At 44.7% G+C, this 16,226-nt stretch overlaps 1 protein-coding gene across 2 annotated transcripts; it reads right to left on the reverse strand.

The window, feature by feature from the left end:
• Positions 1–363: 363 nt before the first annotated feature.
• Positions 364–14,063, reverse strand: LOC127225288 (zinc finger protein 69 homolog). 2 transcript variants are annotated; one of them, XM_051188684.1, is made up of 7 exons: positions 13,782–14,063; positions 11,276–11,530; positions 9,788–9,873; positions 5,818–5,944; positions 4,959–5,054; positions 1,517–1,693; positions 364–1,279 (listed from the first exon to the last, which is right to left on the reverse strand). In XM_051188684.1, exons 2-7 carry the CDS (start codon positions 11,400–11,402, stop codon positions 561–563), a joined length of 1,332 nt encoding a protein of 443 aa, XP_051044641.1. In that variant the 5' UTR covers positions 11,403–11,530; positions 13,782–14,063; the 3' UTR covers positions 364–560. The 2 variants fall into 2 exon arrangements, with proteins under 2 accessions (XP_051044641.1, XP_051044640.1); XM_051188683.1 differs by having other exon boundaries at positions 364–1,693.
• Positions 14,064–16,226: the final 2,163 nt, after the last annotated feature.

The raw sequence follows: 16,226 nt of genomic DNA on the forward strand, positions 1-16,226 counted from the left end.
CAAGGTCCTTAACTCTGTGTGTGTGTGTGTGTGTGTGTGTGTGTGTGTGTGTGTGTGTGTGTGTGTTTGCGTATGTTTGTGTCTGAGTCTGCGAATTTAAATGTAGTACTTAGAAAGGCTGGAGGTATTAGATATTAGATACCCCTGGAATTGGAGTTACATGCAGTTGTGAGTGGTCTGAGGTAAATGCTGGAAGCCAAACTTGGGTCCTCTTGCAAGAGCAGTCTAAACTCTTTAATGGCTAAGCCATCTCTCCCAGCCCAGGTGGTAACATTTTAAACTGTAGTTCCCAAATACTAAACTGCAAGCCAATGAGTCCACCAAGATATAATTTATTAATCTACCATGAATGAGAAAAAATAATTATGAATTTTTTATAACGCTGGATTTATTATTTTGCAAAGTGTCAGCAGACAGTGGTAATCAATGTAGTGTTTGTTTATACTACTGACAAAATAAAAAATTCCCATTGTCATTATCAATTTCTTAAATTTGAGTTCTGAAATTTTAAAGCTTAGAATCACCAATTTGCCTTTTGTTCATGTATCCTGTATCATTTTTTAAACATTATCTTGAAAAGAGTTCCTCTTGTGTATTTTATAGTGTCGGCTCAGTGATGAATTATAGCTGAAGGACTTTCCACATTCATTACATTCGTAAGGTTTTTCGCCAGTATGATGCCTCTGGTGTTTCTTAAAGGATGAATCGTGCCTGTAGGCTTTCCCACAGCGGTTACATTCATAGGCTTTCACTCCTGTATGAACAGTTTTATGGTTGCTAAGGTGTATCCTCTGCCTAAAGGCTTTCCCACATTCCTTACATTTGTAGGGTCTCTCCCCAGTGTGGATTCGCTGGTGATGTGTCAGATATGCTCTGTGACTAAACGTTTTACAGCACGAAGTGCAGGCATAGGGCTTCTCCCCGGTGTGAATTCTTACGTGTTCACTAAGGTGCCTAATCTGTCGGAAAGTTTTCCCACACTCGTTGCAGCTAAAGGGTTTCTCTCCAGAATGCGTCCTCAAATGTTGGACCAAGCTGATGTTCTGGCTGAAGGCTTTCTGACATTTATCACAGACGAACGGTTTCTCTCCAGTGTGAATTCTGTGATGCTGGTTGAGCGATGAGCGATGCCGGAAGGCTTTGCCACACTCCTCACATCCGAAGGGTTTCTCACCAGTGTGGATTCTCTGGTGGGTATTAAGCGATGCGCTCTGACTAAAGGCCCTTCCACATTCCTTACATCTGAAGGGTTTCTCACCAGTATGAATTCTCATGTGCTCTGTAAGGTGAATGGGTTGTTTGAACATTTTTTCACATATATTACATCCATACATTCTGGCTCCTATGCAGCTCATTGGATCGTTAGTTGAATCTAACTTACATTTGTTCCTCCTCCTACCTGGGTTGTATTTATGATGCCTCTGTTCTAAGATAACATTGGAACCCTCAAGGTTTTCCCCAAATTTGTTTGCTTCTTGGCATCCCTTTTTGTGGGTCAAAACAGCTGGCCTCACACCTTTTCCACGGGTTTCCTGGTGCCTTTCTAGTGTAGCATCGTAGCTGGAGGCTTTCTTCAATGCAGAACAGATGGCATCATCCTCTGTGAGCCTTTCCATCATGATGCCATGACAGAATTTAGGGGGAGTGTCATTTTCTGCAGTTGACTCCTTGGTTTCTGGTTTATTCTTCACATCTGAAAGACATAAAAGAAAAAAAAAGAGAGAAGAATGTGAATAACTCATTCATGAAGCTTTGAAAAAAATCAACAGCTGGGGCTAGAGAGATGGCTCAGTGGTTAAGAGCACTGACTGCTCCTCCAGAGGTTCTGAGTTCAATCCCAGCAACCACGTGGTAGGTAGCTCACAACCATCTGTAATGGGATCAGATTCCTTCTGGTGCGCATGAAGACAGAACACTCATGTACATGAAATATATGAATAAATAAACCTTTTTAAAAAGCAACCACTGTGTTACAGAATAGAGATTTAGATAACAGTACAGAAAGCAGCATGGGATTTTTATTGTGTTTAGACATAGCTATACACCTGGCCAGGCAGTAAGAAATGAAATTAAGAAATAGAGAATGGGGCTGTTCAGTTGGCAGTGCTTGCCTAGTTTACATGAAACCCTGGGTTACAGTAAAAACTAGATGAGAGAGCATGTGCCTGTAATCCCTTCACTTGAGAAGTGGAAGCAAGAAGATCAGAAGTCCAAAACCAGCTTGAGACACATGAGACTCTATCTCAAAAATAAACAATTAAAAATAAACTGAATAGGTTGCTTGCATCTATTTTTATATGTTGCAAAACTTGCACCATTCAATTCTCTTTGTGTATCTTTTTATTTTTTTTAGACAGGGCCTCACACAGCCAAAGGAGTATCTGAACTCCTGCTCCTCCTGCCTCTACCTGTCAAATGCTAGCTATGCATCACAAAAATGGCTTAGTTGTGTTCTAAGAACACTAAAGAATGACTCTGGGTTATGCCTTCTAGGATATGACTTTAAGTTGATGTCACGCACATCCCCAGCAGCAGCACAGAGTCTCCAGGTCAGAACACAGGGACCTAAATAAGAGTACTCACAAGAACATGATGCTACCATTAACTAATAGTTGGAGTTACTATGTCCCTGGGTTTAGCTCTGTTCCCTATAAGCTATTAAAATATCTATAATTTCATTTATGCAAAGGAAACATACAAGAAACCCAGAATGGCTGTTGCTGCTATATCTAAGGTAGATGTCTCATAAAATTCTGACTAGTTGTTTTGGTCTTTAAATATTATTTAATTTTTTGAGACTCAAAATACAGGTGGGAAGAAGATTAACTATAATAATTAGAATGCACATGATACATGTATGAAACTCAAAAAACAGTAATTTTTCTTTTTTTAGTTTTGGCTAGTTTTCTTACTTAGTTATCTATTACACCATTACTAACTACTATTTCAAGTGATAAGTTTGTATTCATAGAAGGTTTAATTTCCCGTGGTTGGTTTTTGTTTTGTTTTTCAAGACAGGCTTTCTCTATGTAGCTTTGACTATCCTGGAACTCAATCTGTAGATTAGGCTGGCCTCAAATTCAGAGTTCCGCCTGCCTCTGCCTCCCAAGCACTGGTGCCACCAGGTGTGTGCCACCACAGAGACAGTAACAAAGTCTAAGCTCGCCAGGCCCTTGGCTCTGGTCTGAGGAAGAGAAAGCAAGACTGAACTTTGAATATGGAATTTTGCTTGCTATTTCACTGAATAAATAAATACTTGCTATTTATTTGGGGTTTTGATTTTTTTTAAGGCAGCGCTTTAAGAGCCCCAGGTTGGCCTCATCCCTCTCATACACACCAGTATGACGTCACGACCTGCCCCTGCCCTTCCTGCCCCTCCCTTTAGGGCTGCGGCCACCACAGTGGCCGGCTGGTGCTCATTTTAAAACCCTCTACAAGGTCACTTTTAAAGAGTCTACCAAGAAACCAACAACACTCACAGCAGCTTCCCTCTTTTTCTGCTGGCTGCTTGCTTTGTGATCCTGGCACGTGCAGGCAGTTTCCTGCACCTGAAGCCTGTATTCTCATCATTATCAGTGTGGATGATAAAACCAAGGAGGATGTACAAGCAATTACTATTTATAACAGGGTAAAACAAAGCGGCTGGCTACTTTAAATCATTATGAATATTAATTCTGAAATATTGAGAGGGTGTAATGGCTTTTACCTATAATCTCAATACTCAGCAACCTGAGGCAGGAGGATCACCTTGAGTTTAAGGCCAGCCTGGACTACATAATAATAATAATATACATTTTGAAACAGTATATTATTAAAATGCCCCAAAACAATGAATTAAAAAATTTTTTAAGTGTCAAAATAAAAATGTTCAAAGTGTTACTACTTAGTAGCAATAAACAAGATATAATTCAAGAAATATATCATCTACAGTAGCAAGTGCAGTATCTCATGATGAATCTGATGCAGGACATGTAATATGTGTAAGACCTTTATGGAGAAAATCCTGAGCTTTTTTTTTTTTTTTTTTTTTTTTTGAGGCAGAATCTCATGTAAACCACACTAGCTTTGAATTCCTGACCCTTCTCCACTACGTCCTAAATTCCACATTGGCAGTTAAACAGACACTGTGGTCAACATACACGTGCACATATCTGTCCTTGTGCATAGGCAAGTAATCCTCTAAGATGGCTGAGGAACATTGCTGGGTCATGGGACAGATGTGCCTTCCTTTGACTCGAGCACACCAAACCACCTTCCAATCGGTTTCACTGTTTTGCATTCCAGTCAGCTTCAGAGTTCTCAGAACTCAGCATTTTTGCCAAGGCTGTAACATCACCGAATTATTCCTCTAACTTCCCTGATTCTTCGTGAGAGGAAAGTTTTTAATTATTCAAATTACGTTTGTGTGTACATATGTGGGCAGAGGTGGGAGGGCAGTCAGGAAGTCAGTTCTCTCCTTTCACATTGTGGCTTCCAGGGGTCACATTCAGGGGTTTTAGTCGCGGCAGTAAGGACCTTTACCGGCCGAGCGGTCTCGCCAGCCCGCTTGCAGGACTTTTTACGAAGTTGTTTGGAGGAAAATTATATATGTGAGTTAGGAGAAACTGAAGTTGAGATCATAAGGTAATAGTGGGGGGGGGGGATAAAAGCAAAAGAGGAAAAGATCTGTGGAATATAATGTGGCACTGAAAAAAGACCCATGTTAACGTCAGCGACTTCCCTGTTCTGTGAGGGGATCGGATTTAACTCGAATGAGGGCAAGACTCCTGTCCCTTCTGACTGCAGTGAAGGCGTGAAGGATCGGACAGGAAAGGAGCAATGGGGAGGCTGAATGGGGAGGCTGAAATAGGGAGGCGGGAAAGTGCAGGTCCCGCCAGCCCTGAGCCTTCCCCACAGCCTAGGAAGACCCAAGCGCTCTTGGCCTACCTACCCACAGGACTCATGCACCCTGGTCTCACCAAGAATGGGGTCCTCTGGGCCTTGACTCTCTGCCATCCATGGTCCTTCTCCTTTCTCCAACTGGGAGATCACACTAGGCTTGGAAAGTTGATATCCTGCTCAGAGTTAGAGAAGAATTATATAATGTTGATGCTGCTGTTTGAGACCCTCCCCAGAGTTCCGGTCCACCGTTTGCTATTCGGGATTCTGATACCCAATAGGGTCGCATATCTCTCTTCTAGCTCTACCAAAAAAAAAAGCTGTCCCTTAAAGAATTCATCAATATGCCCTGGCATGATCTTCAAAGGAACAACAAATCTCCAATACAGAACCCACAGCCAAAACCCAGTGCACCCATGACATCAACGGTTTAGCAACAGTGGCTCTCCAATAATGGGCAGGTTTATGGAGGGCAGTTGACATGATGGTTAATTTTTATTTGTCAACTTGACACAACTTTTAACCACCTGAGAAGATTTTTTTTGATGTGTAATTTTTAAAGTTTGTTTTATGGATCCTTTGGGGATTTCCTGAGAAGATTCTTTATTGAAGAACTGTTTAGATCAAGTTGGTATGGAAAGCTGTCTTGATTAACAAGAGAAGAGCTCAGTCCACTGTGAGTAGCACCATTCCCCAGTCTGGGGCTTTGGACTATGTTAGAGTAGAGGACGCTGGCTGAGAGCAAGCAAGCAAACAAAGATGTATTTATTCTAGCCTTTGCTCTTTATTGTAGATGTGATGCTTAAGTTCTTGCCTCAGCTTCCCCAAAATAATGGATGGGAACTAAAGCTATGAGACAAATAAGCCTTTACTTTTTGTGGGGGGATTTTATCCCAGCGACAGAAAGGAAAGGAGAATGAACATCTGGTTGGTCCTTACCCACTGACACCAGGTTCCTGTAGTTCTCCAGCATCACTTCCCGATACAAATCCCGGTGTGCAGGAGCCAGCTGCCCCCACTCCTCCAGGGATAAGTCCACAGCTACGTCCTTGAAAGTCAAGGATTCCTGGAATATCAGACGGGCAATGTGAGTCAGTACAGCCCAGTCAAAACCTGAGGAGCGTTCTAAGAACCCGGCAGTGTTCAAAGTTCAGAGAAAACCCACACCAGTTTCCCCAGGAGCCGCTGCTGGCTCTGCCTGGATTGTCTAGAGACTGCTATAGATGACTAAGCACACGGCACAGGACAGAAAAAGATGAGAAAGTGGGAAAGCCAGTGAGAGTCGGGGTGATCTTCTCTTTGGGGTGTAGTGAGAGCAGCGAGCGAACGGTTTGACAGGAGGCACTAATGGGGGGGGGCAGTCACGTGGGATCCGTGGGATCCGAGGGAAAGTACTCTAGAATGGGCCAAATGCCTCAGACTGAGGACCAGGAACCGCATGGTGGAGGTGGCTTTGCGACAAGGGACAACAGAAGAGGTAAGAGCAGGTGAGTGGGGCGAGGAAGGAGGTGCTTTCCGTGGCACTCACTGTCCCCAATGCCTACACATCCCTTTGTTTTCCTCGAAGAGTTTACATTAGCACGCACAGAACACGTTTCACTGTGGCATTTTACAACAAAATTGGTTTTCTGTTGATTCTCCAACCGTCTTCTCCCTCATGTCCCTGAAGCGTGTTCCTTTACACGCCAATCCACAGCCTCGTTCCCACTTTCAAGTCACCTTGGTGTCACTGCCCTCTCCCATTTCACACCTCTTTGTCCCTCTCATCTCCGGCCTACTTCCCACACTTCCCCCGCCCACACACAGGCCTGTGGATACCGTGAGTGAGGGCCCGCGCATGAGAGGCCACGTGGCATTTATCTTTGAGTCTGGGTCTCCTGACTTTGTACCATTCCCAGATCCACCCATTTTCCGGAAAATTTCATGACTTCATTTTTCTTCACAGCCCAATAAAGTCCCATTGTGTAACACCATGTCTGCATTACCCATTCGCAGGCTGAAGGGCATCTAGGCTGGTTCCATTTTCCTGCTACTGTGAATAGTACAGCAATAAGCATGGATATGTAGGACTTTGTGGTGGAACAGAGTCCTCTGGGTATGTTCCCAGGAGTGGGATAATGCAGTCATATAGAAGTATTTTGTTAATTATTTGAGAAACCTCCATACTGACTCATTTAGAACCCACAAGCAGTGAGTAAGGGCCCGTTTCCCTACATCCTGCATTCCCTACACCTGCATCTGTTGCCTCTTTTCTTGATGACAGTCATTCTGACTACAGTGAGATGGAATCTCAAAGTTGCTTGTTTGTTTTGGTTTTTTAAGATTTATTTATGTATGTGAGTCTTTTCCCTACATGTGTGTATGTATATGTACCACGTGTGCCTGGTACACTAGGAGGCCCAGGAACTGGAGTTACAGATGGTTATAAGCCACTGTGTGGGGTACTGGGTACCGAACTCAGATCTTTTGCAAGAGCAGCAAATATCACTGTCACTTAAGGCAGACTGGACTGACAAAAACAAGGTCAGGTTAGCTGGGCTTACAGGAATGCACCACCATGGGACTTTTTTTTTTAAAGTAGCCAAAATCATTATAAGACAAAAATGGGACAATGAAAAAGTATTCCATCCAAAAGAAGGTAGCAGAAGATGAACAAAGTAACAAATACAAACAGGACAAAGAACACAGTACACATAGAAGCAACCACTGTGTAAGAGGACTAAGTATGTAAGGCCACACTGTAGTCAGAGGCTTAAAGAAAGAGAGATGGGAAAGGGGCTCTGTGCAAACAGTAGTGGAAAAACCAGACAGCCAAGCTAATCAAAATGGACTGCAGGCAAAAACACACTGCAGATTTTAAAACAGTGGTTCTAAACCTGTGGTTCTGGAGCCTTTCAAGCGGGTCACATATCAGATATTTACATTATGATTCATAACAGTAGCAAAATTACAGGTATGAAGTAGCAACAAAAATAATTTTAGGGTTGGTGGTCACTACAACATGAAAAAGTGTATTAAAGGGTCATAGCATTAGGAAGATTGAGAAAGAAGGATACTTCATAGAAGACTGATAGGTTTGGGTTGGGATGGCTGTAAATCAGTGTGCTATTTCATAATGCATTGAAGGTCTGTTTAAAGAGACAGACCGAGCATGGTTGTGCACACCTTTAATTCTAGCACTCAGGAGGCAGAGGCAGGCAATCTCTGTGAGTTTGAGGCTAGCCTGGTCTACATAGTGAGTGCTACGATGGCCAGGGTTGTGTATAGAGAACACAGAAAAGACAGTGTGTTTCTGATCAGAGAAACTTCAGAGGAAGCAAAATTGATTTCCCTCAAGCCCAAACTTCAATAGAACTCATTGTCTTCCAAGTAAATACTAATTACTAATAAACAAAACTATCAGACCTAAAGAGACAGACAAAAACAAAAACAATCCACCTTTTAAAACTTAAAAAGAAAAAAGTCTAAAAATAAACTTTTTGGTGGGTGGGGGAGTTCTATACAGGATTTCTCTGTAGCTTTGTAGGCTGTCCTGGAACTCGTTCTGTAGACCAAGTTGGCCTCAAACTCAGCGATCCACCTGCCTCTGCTTCTGCTTCCTGAATGCGGGGATTAAGGCATGCACCACCATGCCCAGTTTACAGGCAATCTTGAGGGGCCCGACATGAATGTGAGGCTCAAACTCAGGTCCTCTGCAAGAGCAGTACATGCCCTTAATCACTGAGCCATCCCTCCAGCTCCAATAATCTCCCAGTAATTATTTCTGGGTTTTTTAAAGATTTATTTGTCGTGTGTGTGTGTGTGTGTGTGTGTGTGTGTGTGTGTGTGTGTGTGTGTGTGCGCGCGCACGCGCGCGCGCATGTGTACATGTGAGTCAGAGTGTGTGTATGTATGTATACCATGTACATGCAGGTGCCTGTGAGGCCAGAGGTGTTGGATCTCTCTGAAGCTGAAGTTAGGAGGTACGTGATGTGGGTTCTGGGAATCAAATCTGGGTCCTCTGTAGGAGTAACAAGTACACTGACCACTGTAGAGCTATTTCTACAGCCCGTTAGTATTTCTTTGTACCTATTCTAGAATTTCCTTCTGTTTCAACCAAATTTTTATCAGGCAGTGATGACCTACTGCTGCCACAAATACCTAAATGGTTCTGAGTTCTCTTGTTTGCTAAAAGGTGTGGGCTGTGTGGCCTGACTAGTTTCTTTTTCTATTCACTTTTCCTGTTTTTAATGCTATACCAATGGTCATAGTCATATTCACAGATCACTAAGAACCTTGGAACAGAATTCTACTTACACATTTGATGGCTATTATTTATGTTAGAAACTGCTTATCTAATCTGTTGTGTACATATGTATGTATGTATGTATGTATGTATGTATATGTATGTGTGTAATATATGTACATGTGTGCACTGTGTTTGCCCAGGTGAACATGAGGGCACTGGGTGTCCTCCTCCATCATTCTTTGTCATATTCAAACCTCCAGCTCGTGCTTATTCAGCTGCGCTGGCAAACAGCAAGCCCCAGCAATCCCCCTATCTCCACCCCCCATAACACTAGGGTTACAACACACCCAGATCGTTATGCCGAGGCTGGGATCTGAACTTAGGTCTTTACCAGTGTGTAGCAGTCACTCCTATCCAACAAGTCCTCTCCTCTCTCCAATACATTAATTATTTTACTGATGTTTATCTTAGACGCCAAGTGATTCTGTCAGTTCGGGAACATTGCTTTCTACCCTGAAATTAGGACAATGTTGATTTCTGACATTGCCACCACAGAAGTCTAATTTTTTTATATATCAGTAACTTGTATGTCTTAACCTACTTCCACTTCTCAAAAAGGCAGTGTACATACCTAAAAACTAAGAAGGAATGTCAAAAAAATAAGAGGAAACTCCAACACACCTGGGACTCTGTTGCAAGGATGCTAGAGGTCACGCCTTCTGATAAACTTTCTTGTTGGCTCCCATAAGTATCGTGTGATATTGGAGCTATAGAAAGAGAAAAACCATGAGATGTGTAACCTTCCCACACCACCAAATAGAAAAGCTGGCCCCCTCCCCCCTGGTAGGGCTCCTTTCCCAAACACTCACAAAGGGCATGCAGCCTTGGCTGGCCTGGAACTCAGAGGCCGGCTGGCCTCTGCCTCCTGAGCACTGGGGCTGAAGCTTTCCACACCACACTGGGCTTGCTTTTCTTTTTAGACGGGGTCACACTCTGTCACTCAGGCTGGCCTCAGCCACACACTCAACTTCTTAACCTTTGATTAGACTTATTTCTTTTTCTTTTTTTTTCAAGACAGAGTTTCTCTGCAGCTTTGGAGCCTGTCCTAGAGCTCACTCTGAGGACCAGGGCTGGCCTCGAACTCACAGAGATCGGCCTGTCTCTGCCTCCTGGAGTGCTGGGATTAAAGGCATGTGCCACCACTGCTCAGCAGGGAAATGACTTAGCACATGCAATCAGAAGACGGCTTCCTGATCCTTGTCTGCCAAAGAACTTTTTAAAGGCTATCTGCTATTATTTTTATCTCTATGTATCTACTGTACCAATTAGTAAATAAGCATTCAAGAAAGTTCTTCATGCCAGGCATGAATAAGCAGGGGTGGCTCACACTTCTAATCCCTGCATCTCTGTGGAGGATGGAAGCAGTAGTGTAACAGATTAAGATCAGCCTCTGTTACACAGCAAGTTGGAGGCCAGGCTGGGCTACACATAAGACACTGACAAAACACCATTACCAGCAACAAAGAGGGGTAATTATTCTTGTTTCCATCTGTTAAGATGCTTAGCAACAGTCCCTTAGCTAGAACATTAAAAACAACACCCCCCAAAAAAACCAAGCAACACCCCCCAAAAAAAAAAAAAAAAAAAAAACAAGCAAACAACAAAACACTAAGCTAGATACCAAGCATTATGGATATGAATGAAGAGATCACAAGGAACATTTACTCCTTTTCCCAACTAACTACTTTTGAACAGACTAAGACCTAGACATGCCCTAAAGGGACTGACAATAACTTAGATAAAATGAGAGTAGTCAGGCATTTTGTTCCTGCCACTCAGAGGAAGATGATGGCAAAAAGATTAATACTGACTAGAGTTAAGATGACCTGGAGCTTTGCAGAAAACCTGAGACTCAGGGGACAGAGGCCTTTGAGTCCCCATCTCTGAGTTAGATCCCATACTCAGGAAGCCTGTGGCCCATCTTCCTGCTGTATACTGTATCTGGGGAAGGGAGATGCAAGTAGTGCACAGTACAAGTCACTAGGAACTAGAGGAGGGAACCCAGCATTTCCTTCACAAAGATCCCTTGGCCCCCAAACCAGGCACGGACCCCACACAGACCTCCTTATCCTCAAAGGCCTACTCCCTCCTCTATCAGTCTGTCCTCACCTTCTCCTTCAAGCATTTTCGTCACGTCCTCCCATGGGGAGGCCCCCTCCTTGGTCTTCTCAGGATGGTTCAGCATCACCCAGGTGCTGGCCTCACTGGACAGGGTGATCAGGAGCTGCTGAGGCATGATGGCACCCACCTCACTGTGGGTGGCAGCTTCTGTTGGGGAAACTGCTGGAACTTCTGAGGGTGGGCTTCCCAGTCCTATGGATCTTCTCAGATCATAAGCTTCTACCCACAAAGTTTGCTGAGACCCTGTAATATCAGAGACCATATCATGACCTGAAGAACTGTGGAAACAGATGTGGAGGCAATCCTGAGAGCCAGATTAAGGGTTAAGTCCTTTGTACCTCTCTCTCTTTTTCGAGACAGGGTTTCTTTGTATAACCCTGGCTGTCCTGGAACTCACTCTATAGACCAGGCGGGCCTGGAACTCACAGAGTTCCTGTCTCTGTCTCCTGAGTGCTGGGATTAAAGGTTCAAGCATCACCACACCTGGCTGTACTTTAAAAAAAAGTATTCATTTACTTGTCTGTGTGCCCAGGTGGAGGTCACAGGACAACTTAAGAAAGCCATTTTCTTCTCGCCACGTGGGTCACAGGGACTGACCTCAGGTTGTAAAGTTTGGCGGGTGCCCTTCCCCTCTGAGCCTTCTCACTAATTCTATTTGTACCCTTGAGGATTGATCAAAAGGCAGAAAGGTGAGATCCAGCTCATGTTGTTAATCCTAGCACTCCCATGAATTCCGAGGCCAGTTTGGTCTACAGAGAGCTCCAAGACAGCCAGGGCTGTTACACAGAGAAACCCTGTCTGGAACCCTGCCCCCCAAAAAAAAGGAAAAAGGAAGGAAGGGAGGGAGGGAAGAAAGAAAGAAAGAAAGAAAGAAAGAAAGAAAGAAAGAAAGAAAAAGGTGTAACCAGAGCACCTATCATAGAACCAGAAGTCCAGAAATTAATCTATAACTGCAAAAAGGTAAGATTTGGCTCAAGGCTGAAATAACAGTGTCCTGGATACAGAAGCACCCTTCAACTCCAAACACACAGATACAAAGATGTACAAATGCCCACACACCCTGACCTGACCTTCCCGCCTCCTAAACTGCATGCTCCTTCCACCTACATATTTGGAATCCAGAAAGAATCTCTGATGTCAGTACCCCCGAGAGCATAATGTACATAGAGCTCTAAAGAATTTCAAGCCTGAGTTTCAGTTTCCCATCTATAAAACGCGAGTGGTAACTGCTTCACAGGGATGCAGTGTTGAGACGATGTTAGGCCTACAGCAAACTCCAAGTTAATAATTTAAACCTTCTCATTTAAAGCTCTGCAACAGCATTATCTTAAACTTAAAAATTTGTAGGTGCTTATTTATGGGGGGCGGTCACATGACAACTTTTGAGAGTCGGCTCTCTCCTTCCACCAGGATTGAACTCAGGGCATCAGACCTGGCTGCAAAAGCTTTCACTGGTTGAGCCATCTTCGCCAGCCCCAAGGTATCATCTTTTAAAGTTATTTTAAAAAACAATTAGACATCTGAACTTAAAGTTCAGCTTAAGTATCTTGGCTGATAAAACAATCCACATAGCTGCCCCATCACTCACCCAAGATGCCCAGCAGCTGGTGAAAAGAATCCTCGTTTCAAAACTAATTAAAACTGACAGAGGGGTACATGCTCTCATGGAACTCGGATGGAGGAAATATGTATGTCAAGTACAACCAGAATCACTTCAGAACTGACCGTAGCAGCAAAATTGGAAACAACCTAACAGCGATGAGTAGTTGCTGATACCGGGAACTGTAACTCGAATAAATAAAAGACCCAGCGACAGATATTGGGGTTCGAACTTCAAGCTGAATATCAGAAAAGCAAAGCAGCCAGTCTCTAGCTCTCACCTCTAGCTCAGGCTTAAAGGACCGATCCACGCACGAGCTCTTCACCAAGAACGAAGGGCTCTCTGAGACCTTGCTTCTGTCTTACATACTTCTCTGATGTTGGGATTAAAGGTATGAGCTATAATTCTCTTTTAGAATGAATCACTCTTGTGTAGATTTGGGTGGCCTTGGACTCACAGAGATCCTTCTTAATCCTGAGTTCTAGGGTTAAAGGTGTGTATCTCCACATCTTGGCTTCGGGCTGCTGGGATTAAAGGCACATGCCTGGTTTCTAAGGTTTGTGGCTATAATTTTGCTTTTCTGAATCCTCAGTCAAGCTTTAATAAATCATATATATCACTACAGAGGACCAGGTCCAGTGGATCTGAGAGCCCAAAAGCGGCTCCATCCACGGGGGACGGGGACAAACTTTTTGAAGTTTGGGGGAGGGGAAGGAAAGGTGAACTACTGAGTGTCCAACGAGACCGGAGCTGGTGGATATAGCCCCGAAAACGTAAAAAGTCCGGGTACTAAGTGCAAAAACTTTCGGCTGTTCCTTCCGAAAACGCTGACAATCACAGAAGCTTGCTGGGACCCATCCTCGGTGCCAGCCACCCCGACCTGCTCTTACTCACCGGAGGCTCTCTGGAGTAGCCCCGGGTGGCGGGATCCGTTCCCCGAGGCGCCTAGCGCACACCGAAGCTTCCGTGGGGACGCAGGGCACCGCTGGCCTCGGGACTGGACACTGCCTTCTCCCACTTCTCACCCGCTGCACCCGGGAGCCAGGCTCGGCGCTGACGGGCGTCCGACCCGAGCACCTCCTGCGCCAGCCCTGGACGCCCAGGACGCCCAGGACGCCCGTCGCCGGCTGCGGTTCAGATGCCACAGCGCGACTGTCTCACCCCGCCCCTCAGGCCCCGCCGCTGCCCGGCGCCTCCACCCGGGACCCGCCCACCGCCCGCCGCCCGCGCCGGCGCCCTGCCCGTAACTCCGCCCTCCCGGGTGCCGCGCGATCCCGGAAGCCGGAAGCCGCCGGTGACTGCCAGAGCCAGGGGCGGTGCCCAGCGGAGCCCCCGGCGCCTGCTCCGGGTCTCCCGGGCCAAATGCCCCGGCGGGTCTTCCTGGGGAAGCCGCTTCTCCGTCATTCTTTCATTCTTCTTCCGGCTTCAGGATGCAGCCCTAAATAGCACTCAGTTCCTGCCTTCTCCTAACCTCATTCTGGTGAAATCGATAAGTAGAAAAATAAATAGACGACAACCCAAATGGCAACAGGGGCCTAGAAAACAATAAACTTAAAAACAAAATTCCGGGATATATATTTTTAATGTCCCTGAAGGCATGTATTAGTTTGCTAAGGCTGCCCTAAAAAAACACTGCACACCGGGTGGCTCAAACAATAGGAATGTGTTTTCTCACGGCCCTGGCGGCTAGGGACCCTTTCTTCCCATATTCTCACGGAATGTCTACTGTGTGTCTGCAGCTGGGGGGAGCGCCTCGTGTCTCTGTGACCCAGTCTCCACTTAAAAGTCGCCAGTCCGACTGGATTAGCCTTCCTCGGTGCCTGGTTTTAACTTATCTCTTTAAAAAGTTCAGTCAACATTGGAGAAAACTGAACCCATCTGAAGATAATATCTAAGAGATGATAGGAGAGGGTTACCAAAGCAAGAACTGGAAAGTCAGCATCCAGTAAGTTTATCAGAGTTAGAAGCAGCTTTTACTCAGCTAGCTGGAAAACTGAACTTTTGTGCTCACAGAAGAGTGGGAGGAAGATAACGAGTTGGGATGGATATAGGAGATCCTCTTTACTTGACTAGGACCTGAAAGGACCGGCAGATCCCTTAAAGGGGTAGGGGGTTGACTGAAGTAGAACAACGCGGGAGAAATTTCAGAAGCGAAAATATTTTCCTGTCTTGGGCTGTGATCTTGGATCAAGGACATCTCTGACTGCCCATTGAGTTGAAGACAGTAGCACTTGGACTGTTAATGATTTGAAAATGATTTGAAAAAAAATAGACAAATGGACAGTAGAGAATTTATTAAACACACCGCTGATCAAACCCATCCGGTGCTCCTGGAGAAGGGAGTGTACAGCTGAAATGGGGTGGAAGGCCTTTGGAGCCGGGAAAACTAGTTTTAGTTTTATCTCGTGGGCCAGCTGGCTCCTATCTTGCTAAGTAGTCCCTCTCACAGCAGGAATTAATTATCTCCTGGGCAGACACCCTGTGTCATTCAGAGGTAGGCTCCAAACGCTCCTGTGACAAGTCAATGGTCACGTTTTATTTCACTTCTGGGCTTTTTATTTATTTATTTATTTGTCTCTACAGTCATGTTACAAGAAAAAATAAACCCGTGTCTTCTTTAGCAGATAGCGTTATAATTGTAAGTGTTTGGCTTCCTAAACATAAGTTTTCAGTTACAATGTTAAGTGAAGACTTAGAAATGACCAAGCCTGCCTGAGACTCTTAATTCAACTTCCTGGACCCCAGGAGGAGCTCCAGAAACTAATGTTTCTTTACTTTAAAAGAAATAAAGCATAACTTGAATTATTTTGGTAGATACCTGGAAACCATCGGTATTTGTGCACATGCACACATGACAGAGTGTGTGTAAATAAGATATTGAGAGTTTTCAATGCATACTGTAACTCAGGCAACCACTGAAAGAACAGGAATGTGCAACTTCAAACCAGTAATGAGGAGAAAGGAATGATAAAAGATATCCAGGTGCAACTGCACTAAGAGCTATGTGCAGTAGGCACTGCCTTACTGAAGGCAGCTGAGAAGGTGCCCTCTGATATGATGCTCTAAGTGCAACAGAGATCTGCAAGAAGTCAGGTCATGGCTATCTAGTGAAAGACTGCCCTAGCCAGGCAGTAGTGTCCCCTGCCTTTAATTCCAGCACTCGGGGGGCAGAGGCAGGTAGATCTATGAGTTCAAGACCAGTGTGGCTACAGAGTTAATTCCAGGACAGCCAGGGCTACACAAAGAAACCCTGTCTCCAAAAACCACCACCAACAACAAAATGAAAGACTGTTCTAGCAGAGAACAAAGTCCCTGAGATGGGAGCATGTGTAGTAAGAT

The sequence above is a fragment of the Phodopus roborovskii genome, unplaced genomic scaffold (assembly GCF_943737965.1).
Source record: "Phodopus roborovskii unplaced genomic scaffold, PHOROB, whole genome shotgun sequence".
Classification (NCBI taxonomy): domain Eukaryota; kingdom Metazoa; phylum Chordata; class Mammalia; order Rodentia; family Cricetidae; genus Phodopus; species Phodopus roborovskii.